This window comes from Macaca fascicularis, chromosome 15 (assembly GCF_037993035.2).
Source record: "Macaca fascicularis isolate 582-1 chromosome 15, T2T-MFA8v1.1".
In the NCBI taxonomy this organism is placed as follows: Eukaryota; Metazoa; Chordata; class Mammalia; order Primates; family Cercopithecidae; genus Macaca; species Macaca fascicularis.
The window spans coordinates 11,456,850-11,477,046 of NC_088389.1; the positions used below are offsets into that span (position 1 = coordinate 11,456,850).

The following is a 20,197-nucleotide window of genomic DNA, read 5'->3' on the forward strand; positions in this document are numbered from 1 at the left end:
AGTTGTTGTAAGATTGAAAAATGAGATATTTAGGAGACTTCAGGAGATGGGATAAATAATACAGTGGGTACAGCCAAGAGAACTGAATTAGAAGACCAGGTTGGCAAATCCCTAAGAAGAAAAAAAGAAATAGAAAATATAAAAAGAAAAGCTACAAGATAAATGGAGGGTAGAAGTAGTAGTGTTAACAAAGATGTAAGACGTCCCAGAAAGAGAAAATTAAAAATCAGGACAAAGAAATACTGGAGATAGGGCTGGGCACGGTGGCTCACACCTGTAATCCCAGCACTTTGGGAGGCTGAGGTGGGTGAATCATCTGAGGCCAGGAGTTAAAGACCAGCCTGGCCAACATGAGGAAACCCTGTCTCTACTAATAATACAAAAAAATTAGCCAGGTGTGGTGGTGCACGCCTGTAGTTCCAGCTACCTGGGAGGCTGAGGCAGGAGAATCGCTTGAACCTGGGAGGCAGGGGCTGCAGTGAGCCAAGATAGTGACATTGCACTCCAGCCTGGGCAGCAAGAGCGAAACTCCATCTCACAAAAAGTTGTACTATATGGAAAGAGAAATTAGATCCCTACCTCATTATCATTCATAATGACAAAATCTGTCTAAAAAACCATAATGAGGTTCAGTTTTCAAACTCTTCGCAGGAAATAGAGGTGTATAGCATTTAGATTATAAGGTGAGGAAGGTTTGTTTTATTTTTTGAGACAGGGTCTTGGCCTTGTCACCTAGGCTGGAGTACAGTGACGTGATGATAGCTCACTGTAATCTCTGCCTCCCAGGCTGAAGCATTTCACCAAAATCTCCTGCCTTGGTCACCATGCCCAGCTAATTTTTTGTAGAGATGGGGTTTTGCTGTGTTGCCCAGGCTGGTTTTGAACTCCTGGGCTCAAGTGCCCTGGCATCTCCCAAAGTGTTGAGATTACATGCGTGAGTCACCACGCCTGGTCTGAGGAAGGGTTTTGTAAAAACGAAAGCATTGATTATGAAAGGAAAGTTGATGAACTTGACTATATTAAAATGAAAAGTTATTGTTTATCAAACAACATCATTAAGAGAGTGAAAATACTAGTTAAAAATTGGGAAAAGGGCTGGGCATGGTGGCTCATGCTCGAAAGCCCAGTACTTTGGGAAGCCAGGGCCGGAGGATTGCTGGACGCCAAGAATTCAAGAGCAGCCTAAGCAACATAGCAGGAACCTATCTTTAAAAAAAAAATTTTTTTTATTAGCTGGGCATGGCGCTGCACACATGTAGCCCTAAGCTACTCAGTAGGCTAAGGTGGGAGGATCGCTTGAGCCCAGGAGGTTGAGGCTGCAGTGAGCCCTGATCATGCTGGCGCACTCCAGCCTGGGCAACAGAGTGAGACTCTTTCTCAAAAAAAATTAAAAAATTGGAAGAAGATAATCATATTATTAATAATACGAAAAAAATGGGTGAAGATCTGAACTGAACAGTCATGTGCCAGAAGAGAAACTACTAATAGCTAATAAATATGTGAAGGAGTGTTTTATATTTAATGATCAGAGAAATAATAAGACCATAATGATACACCATTTTATATTTGTGTGATAGCCTGAGAATACAATTTTGGAGAGGTCATAGATTTGCAAAATCTCTTGTTACTGCTGGTAAGAGGTCTTGTGTTTAGCTGTCATGTCCATTTAGTCCTCTTTAATCTGGAACATTTCATTGTCTTTCATGACAATTACTTTTCTGAAGAACACAGTCATTCCTGCTCTGTCTCTTTTTAAAAAAATAAGTGAGGCTGGGCATGGTGGCTCACGCCTGTAATCCCAGCACTTTGGGAGGCCAAGGTGGGTGGATCACAAGGTCAGGAGTTCGAGATCAGCCTGGCCAGCATGGTGAAACCCCATCTCTACTAAAAATACAAAAGTTAGCTGGGCGTGGTGGCGCGCGCCTGTAATCCCAGCTACTTGGGAGGCTGAGGTAGGAGAATGACTTGACCTTGGGAGGCGGAGGTTGCAGTGAGCCGAGATTGTGCCACTACATGCCAGCCTGGGTGACAGAGCAAGACTCCATCTCAAAAAAAAAAAAAAAGGTGTTCCTCACTTTGGGTTTGTCTGATGTTTCCTTATGCATAGGTTCAGGTTATACATTCCCAACTGGAGTACCATGTAAGTGATGTTACTGTCCTTCTCACCTTGTCATATGTAGAGAGGCACGCCATGTCCTTTGCAACTCATGGTGATGTAAATTTTGAGCTTTCTGTGAAGATGTCCCATTTCTCTACTGTATAATTTCTATCGTTTAGATACTTTAAGACCATGTAAATACTCTGCATTTCACCAAAATCTCCTCCTAAATTTAGCATTCATTCATGTGTCTTGCCTGAACCAGTTTTTCTATCATGATTGCAAGATGGTAATTTCCTAACTCCAGCACTCTCCATGTTTACTAGTTACCACTTGACATTGATTGTACAGTAATCAAGAGCTTTTTCCCCTTCTACCACTTATCAGTAAGAACCCGGGCCGGGTGCGGTGGCTCAAGCCTGTAATCCCAGCACTTTGGGAGGCCGAGGCAGGCGGATCACAAGGTCAGGAGATCGAGACCACCCTGGTTAACACACTGAAACCCCGTCTCTACTAAGAATACAAAAAATTAGCCGGGCGTGGTGGCGGGCACCTGCAGTCCCAGCTACTCAGGAGACTGAGGCAGGAGAATGGTGTGAACCCAGGAGGCGGAGGTTGCAGTGAGCCGAGATCATGCCACTGCACTCCAGCCTGGACGACAGAGCCAGACTTTGTCTCAAAAAAAAAGAACTCATGGATTCCAAAACCTTTTCTGTAGTTTATAATTTGTTGCTTATGTTGGCATAGAGCTCATGTGGGGGTCTGTGTTTTTCCAACTGTTTGACTACAATCTGTTGTGAAAAAGTATACATGTGCCTATATAATGTATTTTGTAAAATAACAGTTTTACTATGAAGGATGCACTCTATATTTTTGTTTTATTTAGTTTATTTTTTCTTAAGGCTGGTTGTGAGCACTAAATTTAATTCATAGCCTCCAAGAAATTTAAAATCACTTCTTTATGCTATTTTGCCATTTAGAAACGGCCTTTGATTTCTTTTGAGATTCCTCATTTTGTGTTTTCTTTCCTTTTTTGAACATTCTGTTATGGAAAATGATAAACATAAAAGTAGCGAGAATGGTGTAATGAACCCCCCATAATCCATCAGTTAGCTTTATCAATACGTGGTCAACATTCCACTCCCCTTTGGATTAGTTTAGAGCAAATCTTAGACATCAGAGCATTTCATCCACAAAATATTTCAGTATGTATTTCTAAAAGGTAAGGACTTAAAAAACCCGAAAAATATTGTTGTATATATATTTTTTGATATGGAGTCTTACTCTGTCGCCCAGGCTGGAGTACAGTGGTATGATCTTGGCTCACTGCAACCTCTCTCCACCAGGTTCAAACAATTCTCCTGCCTCAGCCTCCCAAGTAGCTGGGACTACAGGAGTGCACCACCATGTCCAGCTAATTTTTTTGTATTTTTAGTAGAGACTGGGTTTTGCCATGTTGGCCAGGCTGGTCTTGAACTCCTGACCTCAGGTGATCTGCATGCCTCAGCCTCCCAAAGTGCTGAAATTACAGTTGTAAACCACTGTGCTCGACCAGAAAAATACTATTATTGCATCTAAAAGAATAATTCCTTAATGTTGTGTTGCCAGTCAGTGTTTGAATGAATGGAAAGGATTGTCTCAAACTGTTTATTAGGACTCGTATGTTCAAATCAGGATCGAAGAAGGTCTACAGGTTGCATTAATTAGTATCTCACATGTCTTTTAAAATCTGCGGAGAATCCTGTTTTCTTATCCATGTTCTTACTGTATGTAGACCATTGTTTTTTGAATTGAGTAATAAACATATTATGTTCTGCATTTAGGTTCGGCGTTGGGCTATCTTGACTGCAAGAAACTTGGGGAAAGTGGACAGAGATGATTATTATGACTTACAAGAAGTTTTAATTTGCCTTTTTAAAGTCATTGAGTTGGGACTTCTAGAGAGTCCAGACATTTATACTTCTTCTGTCCTAGAGAAGGGTAAACTAATTCTTCTGCCCTCACACATGTATGATACTACCAACTACAAAAGCTATTGGTTAGGTGAGTATTGTTCCTACGCTAATATACTTAGTATTTTCTTTTTTTTTGTTTTTTTTTTGTTTTTTGAGACGGAGTCTCGCTCTGTCGCCCAGGCTGGAGTGCAGTGGCATGATCTCGGCTCACTGCAAGCTCCGCCTCCCGGGTTTACGCCATTCTCCTGCCTCAGCCTCCTGAGTAGCTGGGACTACAGGCGCCCGCCACCGCGCCCGGCTAATTTTTTGTATTTTTAGTAGAGACGGGGTTTCACCGTGGTCTCGATCTCCTGACCTTGTGATCCGCCCGCCTCGGCCTCCCAAAGTGCTGGGATTACAGGCGTGATCCACCGCGCCCGGCCACTTAGTATTTTCATATAGTTCTGCTTTTTGAGACAGAGTCTCACTCCGTTGCCCAGGCTGGAGTGCAGTTGCACCATCTCCACTCACTGCACGCTGCACCACCTCCCAGGTTCTAGCAATTCTCCTGCCTTAGCCTCCTGATTAGCTGTGATTACAGGGGAATGCCACCACACCTGGCTAATTTTTTGTATTTTTAGTAGAGACAGGGTTTCACCATGTTGGCCAGGCTGGTCTTGAACTCCTGACCTCAAGTGATCTGCCCACCCCAGCCTCCTAAAGTGCTGGGATTATAGGCGTGAGTCACCGCGCCCGACCCTGTAATTCTTGATTGTCCTAAAAGGGAAGTGTTCTCTTTTGGTAATCTGATAAAACTTGCTAAAGATAGGATTTTATAGTTCCCAGTTCTTATTCTGTCATTAAATTGACTTAACTATTACATACCTTGTTTTAAACAGTATTTATATCCTAGAAACTTTTGTGTAGTAAGAGGTACATTTTCAAGCACTGGCAAATGAATTGAATCTTGTTTAAGGACACATTTTATTAACAAAATATTAGTGTAATAGTTGGCTTTAAACAGGGTTTGATTGTTAATACTCCTTTTTCAGTGTGTAAAATATTTCCTGGTAGAACCGGGCATGGTGGTGCACGCCTGTAGTCCCAGCAACTTGGGAGGCTGAGGTGGAAGGATCATTTAAGCCCAGGAATTTGAAGCTGCAGTGAGCTAGGATTGTGCCCCTGCACTCCAGCCTGGGTGACAGAGGGAGATCCTGTCTCTTAAAAATATTAAATTTTCCTGGTAGGAAGAATTGTCAGCATTGTTTACAAGTCCTATAGTGGCTCAAAATACTTCTTTTTTTTTTTTGGAGACGGAATCTTGCTCTGTTGCCCAGGCTGGAGTGCAGTGGCGCCATCTCGGCTCACTGCAAGCTCTGCCTCCTGGGTTCACACCATTCTCCTGCCCCTCAGCCTCCCGAGTAGCTGGGACCACAGGCACCCGCCACCACACCCAGCTAATTTTTTTGTATTTTTAGTAGAGACAGGGTTTCACCGTGTTAGCCAGGATGGTCTCAATCTGCTGATCTCGTGATCTGCCCGCCTCAGCCTCCCAAAGTGCTGGGATTACAGGCATGAGCCACCACGCCCGGCCTCAAAATACTTCTATACCATTTCCTTGATTCCAGATCTTAAGGTCACGTGTCGTAATTGGCAGTGATTTTTTTTCTTTCTTAGCGGTATATGGAATATGGTACATCTTAAAATTGAAGGCATCTTATATTGATGAGATACAGTTTATATGGTAGTTATCTTAGACATTGTTTTCTAACCATTTTCTACTTTGACACTTGAATTAGTCTAAAGTTCTGTTACTTGGGAGCAGTTGTGTATGAATATCTGAGACTTAAGTGTTTGAGAAACTAAATACTATCTTGCTTCATCTTCCTGCCTTGTTTTTCTTTTGCAAACTAAACCAGGCATTAGAATAGTATTATTTCATCAATTCAATATAACTCTAAATGATCTTACAGGTATTTGCATGTTGCTGACCATTCTTGAGGAACAAGCCATGGATTCCCTATTGTTGGGCTCAGACAAACAAAATGATTTTATGCAATCGATACTTCACACTATGGAGAGGCAATCAGATGGTAATAAATTTTACTTGCTGAATGCTTTTGAGTATGGTGATGATGATGCACTTTTAAAACGATAGTGTCTTTGCAGGAATTGGTGCATGTTGTGGAGAAAAGAGTTTTTCTGGTTTAGTAATAGATTCAGACTTTTTCGTTTTGTTTTGTTTTTTGATACGGAGTCTCACTCTTGTTGCCCAGGCTGGAGTGCAATGATGGGATGTCAGCTCACTGCAACCTCCACCTCCTGGGTTCAAGAAATTCCCCTTCCTCAATCTCCTAAGTAGCTGGGACTACAGGTGTGCACCAGCACGCCTGGCTGATTTTTTTGTATTTTTAGTAGAGACGGGATTTCATCATGTTGGTCAGGCTGGTCTTGAGCTGTTGACCTCAGGTGATCTGCCTGCCTTGGCCTGCCAAATTGCTGGGATTACAGGCATGAGTCACCAGTGCTGGGCCCAGATTCAGACTTTTAAATCAGAAAGGACCTTTATAATTTAATTCAGTACCTTCCTTCCATAGAAGAAGGGAAGTTAATCTACTTTTTCATGATGAAAAAGTTGGTGGTAGGATAAATATCAGGACCTCTGGGACACCCATTTGTAATGACATTGTGGTTAACATTGTGGGAAAAGCCTTCTCTGTCCCATGACCTCCCTTTGCCTGCCTCTTTGTTTCTCTGTGATTCTCTAATACAGTAACTGCCAGCCACATGTGATTATTAAAACAAATTTAAGTCAGTTAAAATTAAAAATGCAGTTATTTGGTCCCACTAGTCATATTTCAAGGCTCAGTGGCCACACGTGCCTGTACTGTACCCTGTACTGTATTGAACGGTGCATAGACAGAACATTTCCATGATCACAGAACATTCTCTTGGATATGCTGCTCTAGATAGTCTAGATAATGAGGCCTAAAACTTGTAGTTGTCTTTATTATTAGATCCTGACCTCCTTTTGCTGATGCTTGTATCATGCTAATCATGAAGGATCTGTAATTAAATAAGTGCTTTGAATCTTTTTGAAGTTAATGAATTAATAAAGACCAAGTATACCAGATCCTATGAAAACATAACGAATATAATTTTTCCCCTCATTCTCTTCCCCATGCAACTTGAATGTTGTATATAAACTCATTTGTGGGAGATTCTGATATAAATATATTGTTATTCTTTTGTTGATAGGGCATATATATATATTTTTTGTTTTGTTTTGTTTTGTTTTTTCTTTTTGAGACCAAGTCTCTCTCTCTCACCCAGGCTGGAGTGCAGTGGTGTAATCTTGGCCAACTGCAGTCTCTGCCTTTGGGTTCAAGCAATTTTCCTGCCTCAGCCTCCCAGGTAGCTGGGATTACAGGTATGCACCACTATACCTGGCTAATTTTTGTATTTTTAGTAGAGATGGAGTTTCACCACGTTTGCCAGGCTGGTCTTGAACTCCTAGCTTCATGTGATCCGCCTGCCTTGGCCTCCCAAAGTTTTAGGATTACAAGTGTGAGCCACCACGCCTGGCCTGTGGCATATATTTTCTTGCTAGATTATATCTGATTAAGGCTGTTACTCTTTTGCCAACATTTACTGCGTAAATTGTTCATTTCTTTCCCTTTGCCTAACTACATGTATAACTCTGTCCTTTCTGTTAAGCTAGCTCCCTTATCATCTTTTTTTTTTTTTTTTTTTTGAGACGGAGTCTCGCTGTGTCTCCCAAGGCTGGAGTGCAGTGGCGTGATCTCGGCTCACTGCAAGCTCCGCCTCCCGGGTTCACGCCATTCTCCCGCCTCAGCCTCCCAAGTAGCTGAGACTACAGGCGCCCGCCACCACGCCCGGCTAGTTTTTTTTTTTTTTGTATTTTTAGTAGAGACGGGGTTTCACCATGTTAGCCAGGATAGTCTCGATCTCCTGACCTCGTGATCCACCCGCCTCGGCCTCCCAAAGTGCTGGGATTACAGGCTTGAGCCACCGCGCCCGGCCCCTTATCATCTTAAAAAAAAAAAAGCGGCCGGGCGCGGTGGCTCAAGCCTGTAATCCCAGCACTTTGGGAGGCCGAGACGGGCGGATCACGAGGTCACAATATCAAGACCATCCTGGCTAACCCGGTGAAACCCCGTCTTTACTAAAAAAAAATACAAAAAACTAGCCGGGCGAGGTGGCGGGCGCCTGTAGTCCCAGCTACTCCGGAGGCTGAGGCAGGAGAATGGTGTGAATGGTGTGAACCCGGGAGGCGGAGCTTGCAGTGAGCTGAGATCCGGCCACTGCACTCCAGCCTGGGCGGCAGAGCGAGACTCCGTCTCAAAAAAAAAAAAAAGCACCTTTTTTTTTTCCCCTTCTTTTTTTTTTTTTTTTTTTTTTGAGACAGAGTCTCGCTCTGCCGCCCAGGCTGGAGTGCAGTGGCCGGATCTCAGCTCACTGCAAGCTCCGCCTCCCGGGTTCACACCATTCACACCATTCTCCTGCCTCAGCCTCCGGAGTAGCTGGGACTACAGGCGCCCGCCACCTCGCCCGGCTAGTTTTTTGTATTTTTTAGTAGAGACGGGGTTTCACCGTGTTAGCCAGGATGGTCTCGATCTCCTGGCCTCGTGATCCGCCCCTCTCGGCCTCCCAAAGTGCTGGGATTACAGGCTTGAGCCACCGCCCCCGGCCTTTTTTCCCCTTCTTTTGAGACAGGATCTCACTCTGTCACCCACCCTAGAGTGCAGTGGCTCAATCAGGTCTCATTGCAGCCTTAACCTCCCAGGCTCAAGTCATCCTGCTGCCTCTGACTCCCTAGTAGCTGGGACCACAGGCATGTGCCACGTTACCCAGCTCTCACTATGTGGCCTAGGCTGGTCTCGAACTCCTGAGCTCAAACAATCCTCCTGCCTCGGCTTCCCAAAGTGTTGGGATTTACAGGCGTGAGCCACTGAACCCAGCCTCGTCTTCAAAATTTTAATTACCTCTTTGAGAAACTTTTCATAATGGTCTTCACCTAGCTACTTTCTTTCTTGTAACAACACTGTTTCAGATGCGTTGGAGGATAGAAAAATATATAAGAAAGTTCAGATGACTGTGACAAAGTCTGAGAAGTATGAGGGAAGGAAAGTCCCAAGTTCTAGGATGACTTACCAACTAGCAGTAACTGAGTGAATTCCAGCACTTGCCTTAGAAGAGTACTGTAGATGACTGAAGTGGGGGAATGTTTAATATATAGTAGGAGGCATTTAAGCTGAACTTTTAAGGATGAGTAGGATTTTGATAGGTTGTGCTAGAAGCAAGGGTATTCTAGGGCTTATTTTGGAAAAAGGCAGTGATCTATTTTTGCTGTAGATAGTATATGATTACAGGAATATGAAAAATAAAAATGGAAATAAACAGTAGATCAGTATCTTTTAAGTTCTTGACTGAGGACTTTGAATTTTCTTGGAAGACATTAAGTAGCCATTGAAGGTCTTTGAGTAGGGCAGTATATTGCTACTGCATATCTAATAGAGAAGCAGGAAGTTGGATGAAAAGTAGATAATAGCAAAGCCACGTTGAGATACGGACGGATGAAGAGTGTGTATCTTTGCCTTACTCCTTAGCTAAAGAATTTAGTCATTGACTGGGTGCGGTGGCTCACGTCTGTAATCCCAGCACTTTGGGAGGCCGAGATGGGCGGATCACAAGGTCAGGAGATCGAGACCATCCTGGCTAACATGGTGAAACCCCATCTCTACTAAAACATAGAAAAAATTAGCCAGGCGTGGCGGTGGGCACCTGTAGCCCCAGCTACTGGGGAGGCTGAGGCAGGAGAGTGGCGTGAACCTGGGAGGCGGGGCTTGCAGTGAGCCAAGATCGCGCGACTGCATTCCTGCCTGGGCTACAGAGCAAGACTCCGTCGCCAAAAAAAAAAAAAAGATTTTAGTCATTTACACTAACTGCATGACACAAAATTCAGGATCATGCTGAAAGAGAATTTCTTGTGTTGTGGGCTTCATGTAGATCTGTAAATACCAAGTTTCTTTCTCTTTCCTTTATATTTTTTCATCTTCTTTTCTGTTAGTTATTGGAGGATGGGACTACAAAGTTTTGGGAGGGGTTGAGGAGCTAAGTTAGAAAAGGTTGTTTCTGGTATGGCAAATAGGGTGTGAAAAGATTATGTTTACCTAGACTGTTCTACTGTTTTCTTGCCCATTAAATAATTTGCCATTAATTTTTTTTTTTTCAGAAGTATCATAGTATTGCTTGAAAAAAAATCTTGAAAATGTACCTGCTTTTTAAAACCTATGTGTGTCTAAGGATTGGTGGCGTGCTACTTTAAATTATTTGTTGCTTGGCTTTTAGTTTGGTTACTACTCACTAGATAAAGAATGCTTAATTCTCAATGTATTTTAGTATGTTTTTCTAACTGTTTAGTAATTCAACGATTTGTGCCATTGTATTTCAGATGATAGTGTGGATCCTTTCTGGCCAGCATTACACTGTTTTATGGTGATTCTGGACCGCCTTGGATCTAAGGTCTGGGGTCAGCTTATTGATCCTATTGAGGCATTTCAAACCATTATCAACAATGCAAGCTACAATAGAGAGATCCAACATATACGGAACAGCTCTGTAAGGTTAGTTCAGCTAATGTCAGGATTTATACATCATCTCTGTAAGAAAGTGTGTTCCACTGAATTTCTTAACAAGAGGTGTTTCTGCCTTTTTTTCCCCCCTTAATTTCAGTAATTTCTATTTATTCTTAATATTTAAGGACCAAGTTAGAACCGGAGTCGTATTTGGATGATATGGTGACTTGCAGCCAGATCGTATACAATTATAATCCTGAAAAGACCAAAAAGGTATAAAACACTTTGAAAATTCAGATGCTGTTTTATTGCCTTTGTGTTGTGTAGACTATTTTATATAATCTGTTGAGTTGTTGATTTTATGATATGTAGCTGTTCTCAATCTACTACTATGTAAAAGACCTCATTGAACAGCAGGTGTATTGTGCATTGGGGAAGATGGACTCTAACTACAGTGTGTATACTTTGGAAAATTAATTTCTAAGTACATTTAGGGAAGATGGAAAGTTTATGGGGACATACGTGGTATGACTAGAAATCAAAACTAGCTAGTGGAAAAAAGCTGAGAGTACATAAAAGTGTTATCAATTTGTCTTTTTATGAAACTTTAACCTCAAAATTCAGTTTATATTTTTAGTTTCTTTGGAGTTAGGTATATTACGATTGTGATATAATTGTATGCCACAATTACACCATTCCATTGTATACCATAATAATGATGTGGTAAACCAAAATAAGAGAGTTGGGAGACATATTTTTCTTAACGACTTGGATGTTGAACCTGTCATAAGTGGTGCTTATTTATCTGAACATCAGCATTTCTTTCCTTTTAGGATTCTGGATGGAGAACAGCCATTTGCCCAGATTATTGTCCTAACATGTATGAAGAAATGGAAACATTAGCCAGTGTGCTTCAGTCAGATATTGGTCAAGACATGCGTGTTCATAACAGCACATTTCTGTGGTTCATCCCTTTTGTCCAGTCCCTCATGGATCTTAAGGATTTGGGTGTGGCTTACATAGTAGAGGTTGTTCATCATCTGTACTCTGAAGTCAAAGATGTCCTCAACCAAACAGATGCCATGTGTGACAAAGTCACTGAATTTTTTCTTCTAATTTTGGTATCAGTGATTGAACTGCATAGAAATAAAAAATGTTTGCATTTGCTGTGGGTAAGTTCCCAGCAATGGGTAGAAGCTGTCGTCAAATGTGCCAAGCTTCCTACCACTGCATTTACACGGAGTTCTGAGAAATCATCTGGAAATTGCTCCAAAGGAACAGCAATAATATCATCACTGTCGTTGCATTCCATGCCATCGAACTCTGTACAACTTGCTTGTGTGCAGCTGATTAGAAGTCTCCTTAAAGAAGGTTATCAGCTTGGGCAGCAATCTCTTTGCAAGCGATTCTGGGATAAACTCAACTTATTCCTTAGAGGAAATTTATCTCTAGGTTGGCAGTTGACTAGTCAGGAAACCCACGAGCTACAAACTTGTTTAAAGCAAATTATTAGAAACATAAAATTCAAAGCACCTCCATGTAACACTTTTGTGGATCTGACTTCTACATGTAAAACCTCTCCTGCATCTTATAATAAAGAAGAAAGTGAACAAATAGGGAAGAAGTCTAGAAAAGATATGCATTGTTTGGAAGCTTCCAGCCCAACATTTTCTAAAGAACCAATGAAAGCGCAAGACAGTGTACTGATCAAAGCAGATAACACTATAGAAGGTGACAATGATGAGCAAAATTATATAAAGGATGTGAAACTAGAAGACCAGCTCTCAGCTGGGTCATGCTTAAAGCAGAGTAGTGAAAACATTTTTACTGAAAGAGCTGAAGATGAAATTAAAATAAGTACAAGGAAGCAGAAGTCTGTAAAGGAGAACTCCTCATATACACCAGAGGATTGTACTTCAAGAAATGGTCCAGAAAGGGGATGTGACAGAGGAATAATAGTATCAACACGTTTGTTGACTGATTCTAGCACTGATGCTTTGGAAAAAGTGTCCACATCAAATGAAGATTTCTCTTTAAAGGATGATGCTCTTGCTAAAACCTCAAAACGAAAAACTAAGGTACAGAAAGATGAAATCTGTGCAAAGTTATCACATGTAATAAAGAAGCAACACAGGAAGAGTACTTTGGTCAATAATACTATCAATTTAGACGAAAATTTGACTGTATCTAACATTGAGCGTTTCTATTCAAGGAAAGATACAGGAGTTCAGAAAGGAGGTGGTTTCATACACAATCTTTCTTTAGACCCTAGTGGTGGTCTGGATGATAATAAGAATGGAGAACAAAAATCTCAAAACAATTTATTGCCAGAAGAGAAGCAATTAAAGAATGAAGAGTTAGATATTTTCTATTCCCATGAAAACAGTTGTGAAATACAGGAATTTCATGTTGATGATAAAGATTCGATCCCCTTTACAGAAATGGCCAATACTTTAGAGAAGAAATCATCTTCCTTTAAAGATCTTATGACTGTACCTGAATCAAGAGATGAGGCGATGAGTAATAGTACCAATGTGATTTATTCTAACTTGACAAGAGAACAGGCCCCTGGCATCAGTCCTAAATCTGACACCTTAACGGATTCTCAGATAGACAGAGACCTTCACAAATTATCTTTACTAGCTCAAGCCAGTGTTATCACGTTTCCATCTGATTCCCCTCAGAACTCATCCCAGCTACAAAGGAAAGGAAAAGAAGATAAAAGATGTTTCACAGCTAACCAAAATAATGTTGGCGATGCCTCCCGTGGACAGGTGATTATTATTTCAGATTCTGATGATGATGATGATGATGAAAGAATCCTGAGTCTTGAGAAACTCACTAAACAGGACAAAAGATGCCTTGAGAAGGAACGTCCAGAGCAGCACATTTCAACAGTCAAGGAGGAAAAGAATCCAGTAAAGGAAGAAAAGACGAAGTCTCTTTTTCAGTTTGAGGAATCTGATTCTCAGTGTTTTGAGTTTGAAAGTGCATCTGAAGTGTTTTCCGTTTGGCAAGATCATCTAGACAATAATAATTCAGTTCAAGATGGTGAGAAACAATGTTTGACTCCTATAGCCAATACCACAAATGGTCAGGATTGTACAGATTATGTATCTGAAGTTGTTAAAAAAGGGGCAGAGGGTATTGAAGAACACGCAAGACCACAGAGCAGTCGTGTTTCTGTTGAGGAATTTTGTGAAATTGAAGTAAAAAAGCCTAAAAGAAAACGATCTGAAAAGCCAATTCCTGAAGATCCTGTGAGGCCTTCATCTTCTGTCGGAAATGAGGGCCAGTCTGATACTAATAAGAGAGATCTTATTGGAAATGATTTTAAAAGTATAGATAGAAGGACTACAACTCCCAATTCAAGTATTCAGAGAGCCACTACGGTTTCACAAAAGAAATCTTCAAAACTTTGTACTTATACAGAACCCATCAGGAAAGTTCCAGTTTCTAAGACCCCTAAGAAAACTCATTCGGATGCCAAAAAAGGACAGAATAGAAGTTCAAATTACCTCAGTTGTAGGACAACTCCTGCTATAGTGCCACCAAAGAAATTTCGTCAGTGTCCTGAACCAACTTCAACAGTGGAGAAACTTGGCCTGAAAAAGGGTCCTCGTAGGGCATTTGAGTTGTCCCAGCGATCTTTGGATTATGTAGCTCAGTTACGTGATCATGGCAAAACTGTTGGAGTAGTTGATACTCGAAAAAAGACTAAATTAATTTCTCCTCAGAACCTGTCTGTCAGAAATAATAAGAAACTGCTGACTAGTCAAGAACTTCAGATGCAAAGGCAGATCAGACCCAAATCACAAAAAAATAGACAAAGACTTTCTGATTGTGAAAGTACAGATACTACAAGAGCAGGGCCTCATACAGCACAGAATTCTGACTTACTTGTACCAGAATCTGATAGGTCAGATTATGATTGTACAGGAGGAACTGAGGTACTTGCCAACAGTAATGAAAAACAATTAATAAAATGCATGCCTTCTGAACCAGAAACCATAAAAGCAAAACATGGGTCTCCAGCGACTGATGGTGCTTGCCCTTTGAACCAGTGTGATTCTATAGTGTTAAATGGAACAATACCAACAAGTGAAGTAATTGTCTGTACTTCAGAGGACCCTCTGGGGGGAGGTGATTCGACAGCACATCATACAGAGATGGCAACTTTGAACGAGGGAGAGCCTGACTCCAGCAGTGATATAGAGGAAGATAACTTATTTTTAACACAAAATGATCCTGAAGATATGGATTTATGTTCACAAATGGAGAATGACAATTATAAATTCATTGAACTAATTCATGGAAAAGATACAGTTCAGGTTGAAGAAGATTCTGTAAGTCAGCCTCAGTTGGAATCTTTGAGTGGCACAAAGTGTAAGTACAAAGATTGTCTTGAAACCACAAAAAACCAGGGTGAATACTGCCCACAACACTCTGAAGTGAAAGCAGCAGATGACGATGTATTTCGTAAACCTGGTTTGCCTCCTTCTGCATCTAAACCTTTGAGACCTACCACTGCTAAGATTTTTAGCTCAAAGAGTACTTCACGAATTGCTGGTCTTTCTAAATCTTTGGAAACTTCTTCAGCACTTTCACCATCTCTAAAAAATAAGTCAAAGGGGATACAGTCAATTTTGAAAGTACCACAGCCAGCTCCCCTCGTAGCTCAGAAGCCAGTGGGTGAAATGAAAAATTCGAGCAATGTTCTTCATCCTCAGTCTCCGAATAATTCCAACAGGCAAGGTTGCAAAGTTCCATTTGGTGAAAGCAAATATTTTCCATCTTCCTCTCCAGTAAACATTCTCTTGTCATCACAGTCTGTCTCTGACACCTTCGTTAAAGAGGTCTTAAAATGGAAATACGAAATGTTTTTGAACTTTGATCAGTGTGGGCCCCCTGCAAGTCTTTGTCAGTCCATCTCAAGACCTGTGCCTGTCAGATTTCACAATTATGGAGATTATTTTAATGTTTTTTTCCCTTTGGTGGTATTGAATACTTTTGAAACAGTAAGTATGTGTTTCATTTGTATGCCTCTCCAAACTTTTCAAGTTACCTCTACCTTGCTGAGTGAAAATGAGAGTGTAGTTCAAAAGTCAGCCGGGCATGGTTGTGGGTGTGTGTAATCCCAGCTACTCAGGAGGCTGAGGCAGAGAATTGCTTAAACCCGGGAGACGGAGGTTGCAGTGAGCCAAAGTCGCGCCACTGCTCTCCAACCTGGGCGACAGAGCGAGACTCCGTTTCAAAAGAAAAACAAAAAAAAAGTATAGTTAAAATAATTGACCTTTTTGATTTAGATACTGCTTTTAGATTTCATGTTGAACAGACATTTGTGCCAGCCACTGTTCTAGATACTGGCAATACAGAGGAAACTTTTTTTTTTGAGATGGAGTTTTGTTCTTGCTGCCCAGGCTGGAGTGCAATGGTGCTATCTCAGCTCACTGCAACCTCCGCTTCCCAGGTTCAAGTGATTCTCCTGCCTCAGCCTCCCAAGTAGCTAAGATTACAGGCATGTGCCACCAGGCCTGGCTAATTTTGTGTTTTTAGTAGAGAAGGGGTTTCACCATGTTAGTCAGGCTGGTCTCGAACTTCTGATTCTGACCTCAGGTGATCTACCAGCCTCGGCCTCCCAAAGTGCTGGGATTACGGGCATGAGCCACTGTGCCTGGCTGAAAACACTTAACCCTCTGCTCCTTGGAGTTAATAGACACAACTCGGGGTGCTAATAACATACCAAGTCCAGAGGTAACACTGAAGGAAATGTTTATTGATACACAGGTAAAGGAGGACTTCTCAGAGGAGATAGTTTCTCATTTGCATTTGTTTTGTTTGTAAATAACAGAGACCTCTGCTGTAGTTTTCTTGAGGAGGTAGCAAAGGGTGAATTACATCGAATACAAAGTAGTAGTAATGAATCCTAAATTTCTCTACACATCAGACTTCCCAGTTTCTTTTTTTTTTTTGAGACGGAGTCTCGCTCTGTTGCCCAGGCTGGAGTGCAGTGGTGGTGTGATCTTGGCTCGCTGCAAACTCCGCCTCCTGGGTTCACGCCATTCTCCTGCCTCGCAGCCTCATGAGTAGCTGAGACTATATGCCACCACGCCCTGCTAACTTTTTGTATCTTTAGCAGAGACTGGTTTTCGCCGTATTAGCCAGGATGGTCTCTATCTCCTGACCTTGTGATCCGCCCGCCTTGGCCTCCCATAGTGCTGGGATTACAGGCGTGAGCCACCGCACCCGGCCCCAGTTTCTTACTCCTCATAGCAGCTGCTCTGTGTAACAGCCTGCCCAACCCCAGCACATCCTATTCTGGTTTTTCTCTCCTTCTTACTCAAGTAGAATTGACAAACGATAAGATTCCCAGTTAAAATTTGAGAAAAACAGCAAATAATTCTTTAGTGTAAGCATTCAGTTGTGTTTGGAAGGATTTTTGTGTGTGTGTTTTCAAGGCAGGTAAGAGGTGGGAGCAAATTTTTACTTATTCTTCAAAAGAAATCTTTGCGAATACAGTAAGACTCTTAAAACTAACAATGTTGAGGTAAGTAGTCATGGTTCGTTAACTTGATATTTGAGTGCCTAGTGTGTGCCAAGTGCTCTTAAAAGTGTGGGAGATGAAGTGGTGAACAAGACAGATGAGGTTTCTTCCTTCTGGAAGTGACCATTTCAGATTGAGATAAAGACTCTAGTATGATCTAGAACGAAGGGGACAGGATACTTTCTGGAGAAATCAGATAACCTCTATGAGCAGATGATATTTACACTGAGACCCAAGTGACTGGGAGTTAACTGTGGGAAGTATGTTCAGGCAGAGTGGAGTGCAAAGAGTCTGATAACAGTAAGATTGGAGTGTTGGAGAAGGAAGTGTAATGTACAAAGGGACAAGTCTACTAAAAAAGAAGTGAGTTGTTAATGCTGTACCTGGTGAGATAAATGGCTTTTACATAGCTTGAGTCAGTGTATCTTCATAAATGTGCTTTATGTTTAATCTTTTGATCAATTTGTGCCCCAAATTTTAGCCATTGTTGAGAGTTGCTTTATTATTTTTCTTTTTTCCTAAGGTACTTTCGTTTTAGCAGGAGTTGCTTTATTTTCGCTGGAAAGCACTAAATTGCTTAGAAGCCATTCATAACCCTATGAGGGATAGACACATACTTTTATTTCCTGAGTTAAAGGTACTTACTAAGATTTATTTTCTTCAGGACATTTTTGTAGTCTCAGCCTTTTTTTTTTTTTTTTTTGAGACGGAGTCTCGCTTTACTGCCCAGGTTGGAGTGCAGTGGCCAGATCTCAGCTCACTGCAAGCTCTGCCTCCTGGGTTTACGCCATTCTCCTGCCTCAGCCTCCCGAGTAGCATGTGCCACCTCGCCCGGCTAGTTTTTTGTATTTTTTAGTAGAGACGGGGTTTCACCATGTTAGCCAGGATGGTCTCGATCTCCTGACCTCGTGATCCGCCCACCTCGGCCTCCCAAAGTGCTGGGATTACAGGCTTGAGCCACCACGCCCGGCCCATCTCAGCTTTTTAAAAACAGAATGAGCATAAGTTCCATTTGTACATATACAGAGTTTAAAATCGTCAAAGATTTCTATCTGGCCCATTATAAAGAACATCAGGCACCCCCATCCCCTAAGTAACTATTTTCTTTCTTTTTTTTTTTGAGACGGGTGTCGCCCAAGCTGGAGTGCAGTGGCGCGATCTTGGCTCACTGCAAGCTCCGCCTCCTGGGTTCACGCCATTCTCCTGCCTCAGCCTCCCAAGTAGCTGGGACGACAGGTGCCCATCACCATGCCTGGCTAATTTTTGTATTTTTAGTAGAGGCGGAGTTTCACCATGTTAGCCAGGATAGTCTCAATCTCCTGACCTCGTGATCTGCCCGCCTCGGCCTCCCAAAGTGCTGGGATTGCAGGCGTGAGCCACTGTGTTGGACCCCAAGTAACTATTTTCTATTCTTAATGAGTCCTTTGAAAATTTCTTTCCATATTTGTTTATTTATTTATTTATTTATTTGAGACAGGGTCTCACTCCTGTCCCCCAGGCTGGAGTACAGTGGTGCAATTATATGGCTCAGTGCAGCCTCAACCTCTTGGGCTCAGGTGGTCCTTCCATCACAGTGTCTCGAGTAACTGGGACTACAGGCTCACACCATAATGTCCAGCTAATTTTTGTGTTTTTAGTAGGGGCAGACTTTTTGCCATGTTGCCTAGGCTGGTCTCAAAACTACTGGACTCAAGCGATCCACCTGCCTTGGCCTCTCACAGTGCTACGATTACAGGCATAAGCCATCCTGCCTGGCCCTCCTTCCTATTTCTGAGTAACATTCCCATATTGTAACTCCTTGATTTTTCAGTTTTAGGCGTTTCTATTTCCTGCTTCAGGAACTACCCCCGTTCCCAGCCTAACCCTTGCACACACCCTTCCTGTTCCCTCATCCTCATTAGGGGATTGTCTTGAAATTTTTAGATCCATTTTTGTTATTTTGACTATGTGAAAGATATCTTCAGCTAAGCCATGTAGTATGCTGCAATTGCCTTTCCATTTCCTTCCAAACTCTGTGTTTTCCTTGGATTTATTGTTTTATATGTTTATTTAATTTTTTACTTATTACTAAATTAATGCCAGGCTGTCTTTTTTTGAATGTTTAAATCTCTTATGATCAGGCACATTAGTTAATCTATAAATTTGTTCTGTGTGTGGGGCATGATGATATTCCTGAAATAGTAGTCCTTATCCTTGGGTTGGGTCCCAAGGGCTCCACCCCCGTCATCTTTCTTGGTCACTCATGTTAGCGAGGCCTGTCCTTCAGGCTTCCAGAGAAGAGGGTATATGGGAGGTACATTTTTGAAACTTTGTATATCTTAGAATTTCTTTAATCTTCTCATTTTCTTTAATTTTTTCTATCTTTTATCTCATTTTCTTTTTGTTCTCCTTTCTTGGAGGCCACCTCAACTTTTCTCCCAAATCCATTGCATTCTTTTTAGTGTATTTTTAGTTTCCTGGAACTCTGGTTCTCGGAATAGTCCTTTATTTTGTGGATGTGGTATTTTTTATTAGCTAAAGTTTATTAGTGATAATTTTAAAGTTAGCTAAAAGTTGTTCTCTTTTTGCATGCTTCCTGTCTCCCCAGTTGGTTTTTTCCTGTTCATTTTAGTGTTTATAGTCCTTTCTATTAATTTCTTTTTTTATGTGGTAATGATTTCTGGTGGTCTACTCACATTTAAGAACAGGAAACTAAAAAGTAGATTGGAACATTATTCATGGTAGCCAAAAAGTGGAGACAACCCAAATGTGTGTGTAGTTGATGAATGGATAAATAGGTCTGTTCATACAATGAATGGAATAATATTCAGCCATAAAGAGAAGTGAAGATCTGTGTTCACTAATGAACCTTGAAAACATTGTGCTAAGTGAAATAAGTCAGGTTCAGAAGGTCACATATTGTATGATTCCATTCGTATGTATTTTCCAGAATAGGCACATCTGTAGAGACAGAAAGATGAGTAGTTGTCAGGGGAAGGAAGGAGGTGGGAATTGGGACTGCTGATAGGTATAAGGTTTCTTT

General features: G+C 41.6%; 1 protein-coding gene across 21 annotated transcripts in view; it reads left to right on the forward strand.

The window, feature by feature from the left end:
• SETX (senataxin) overlaps positions 1-20,197 on the forward strand; it is a 101,272-nt gene that overhangs the window by 15,769 nt on the left and 65,306 nt on the right. For 16 of the 21 annotated variants that reach the window (XR_012424215.1, XR_012424213.1, XR_012424214.1 and 13 more), the window contains exons 6-10: positions 3,922-4,141; positions 6,006-6,125; positions 10,508-10,679; positions 10,817-10,904; positions 11,465-15,649. Coding sequence is in view for 17 of the 21 variants with exons in the window: in XM_074016182.1 (XP_073872283.1) it covers positions 3,922-4,141; positions 6,006-6,125; positions 10,508-10,679; positions 10,817-10,904; positions 11,465-15,649 (4,785 nt within the window). In the remaining 4 variants the exon portion in view is untranslated. The remainder of the gene's footprint in view (positions 1-3,921; positions 4,142-6,005; positions 6,126-10,507; positions 10,680-10,816; positions 10,905-11,464; positions 15,650-20,197) is intronic. The other 5 variants (XM_074016189.1, XM_074016188.1, XM_074016186.1 and 2 more) reach the window with 2 other exon arrangements.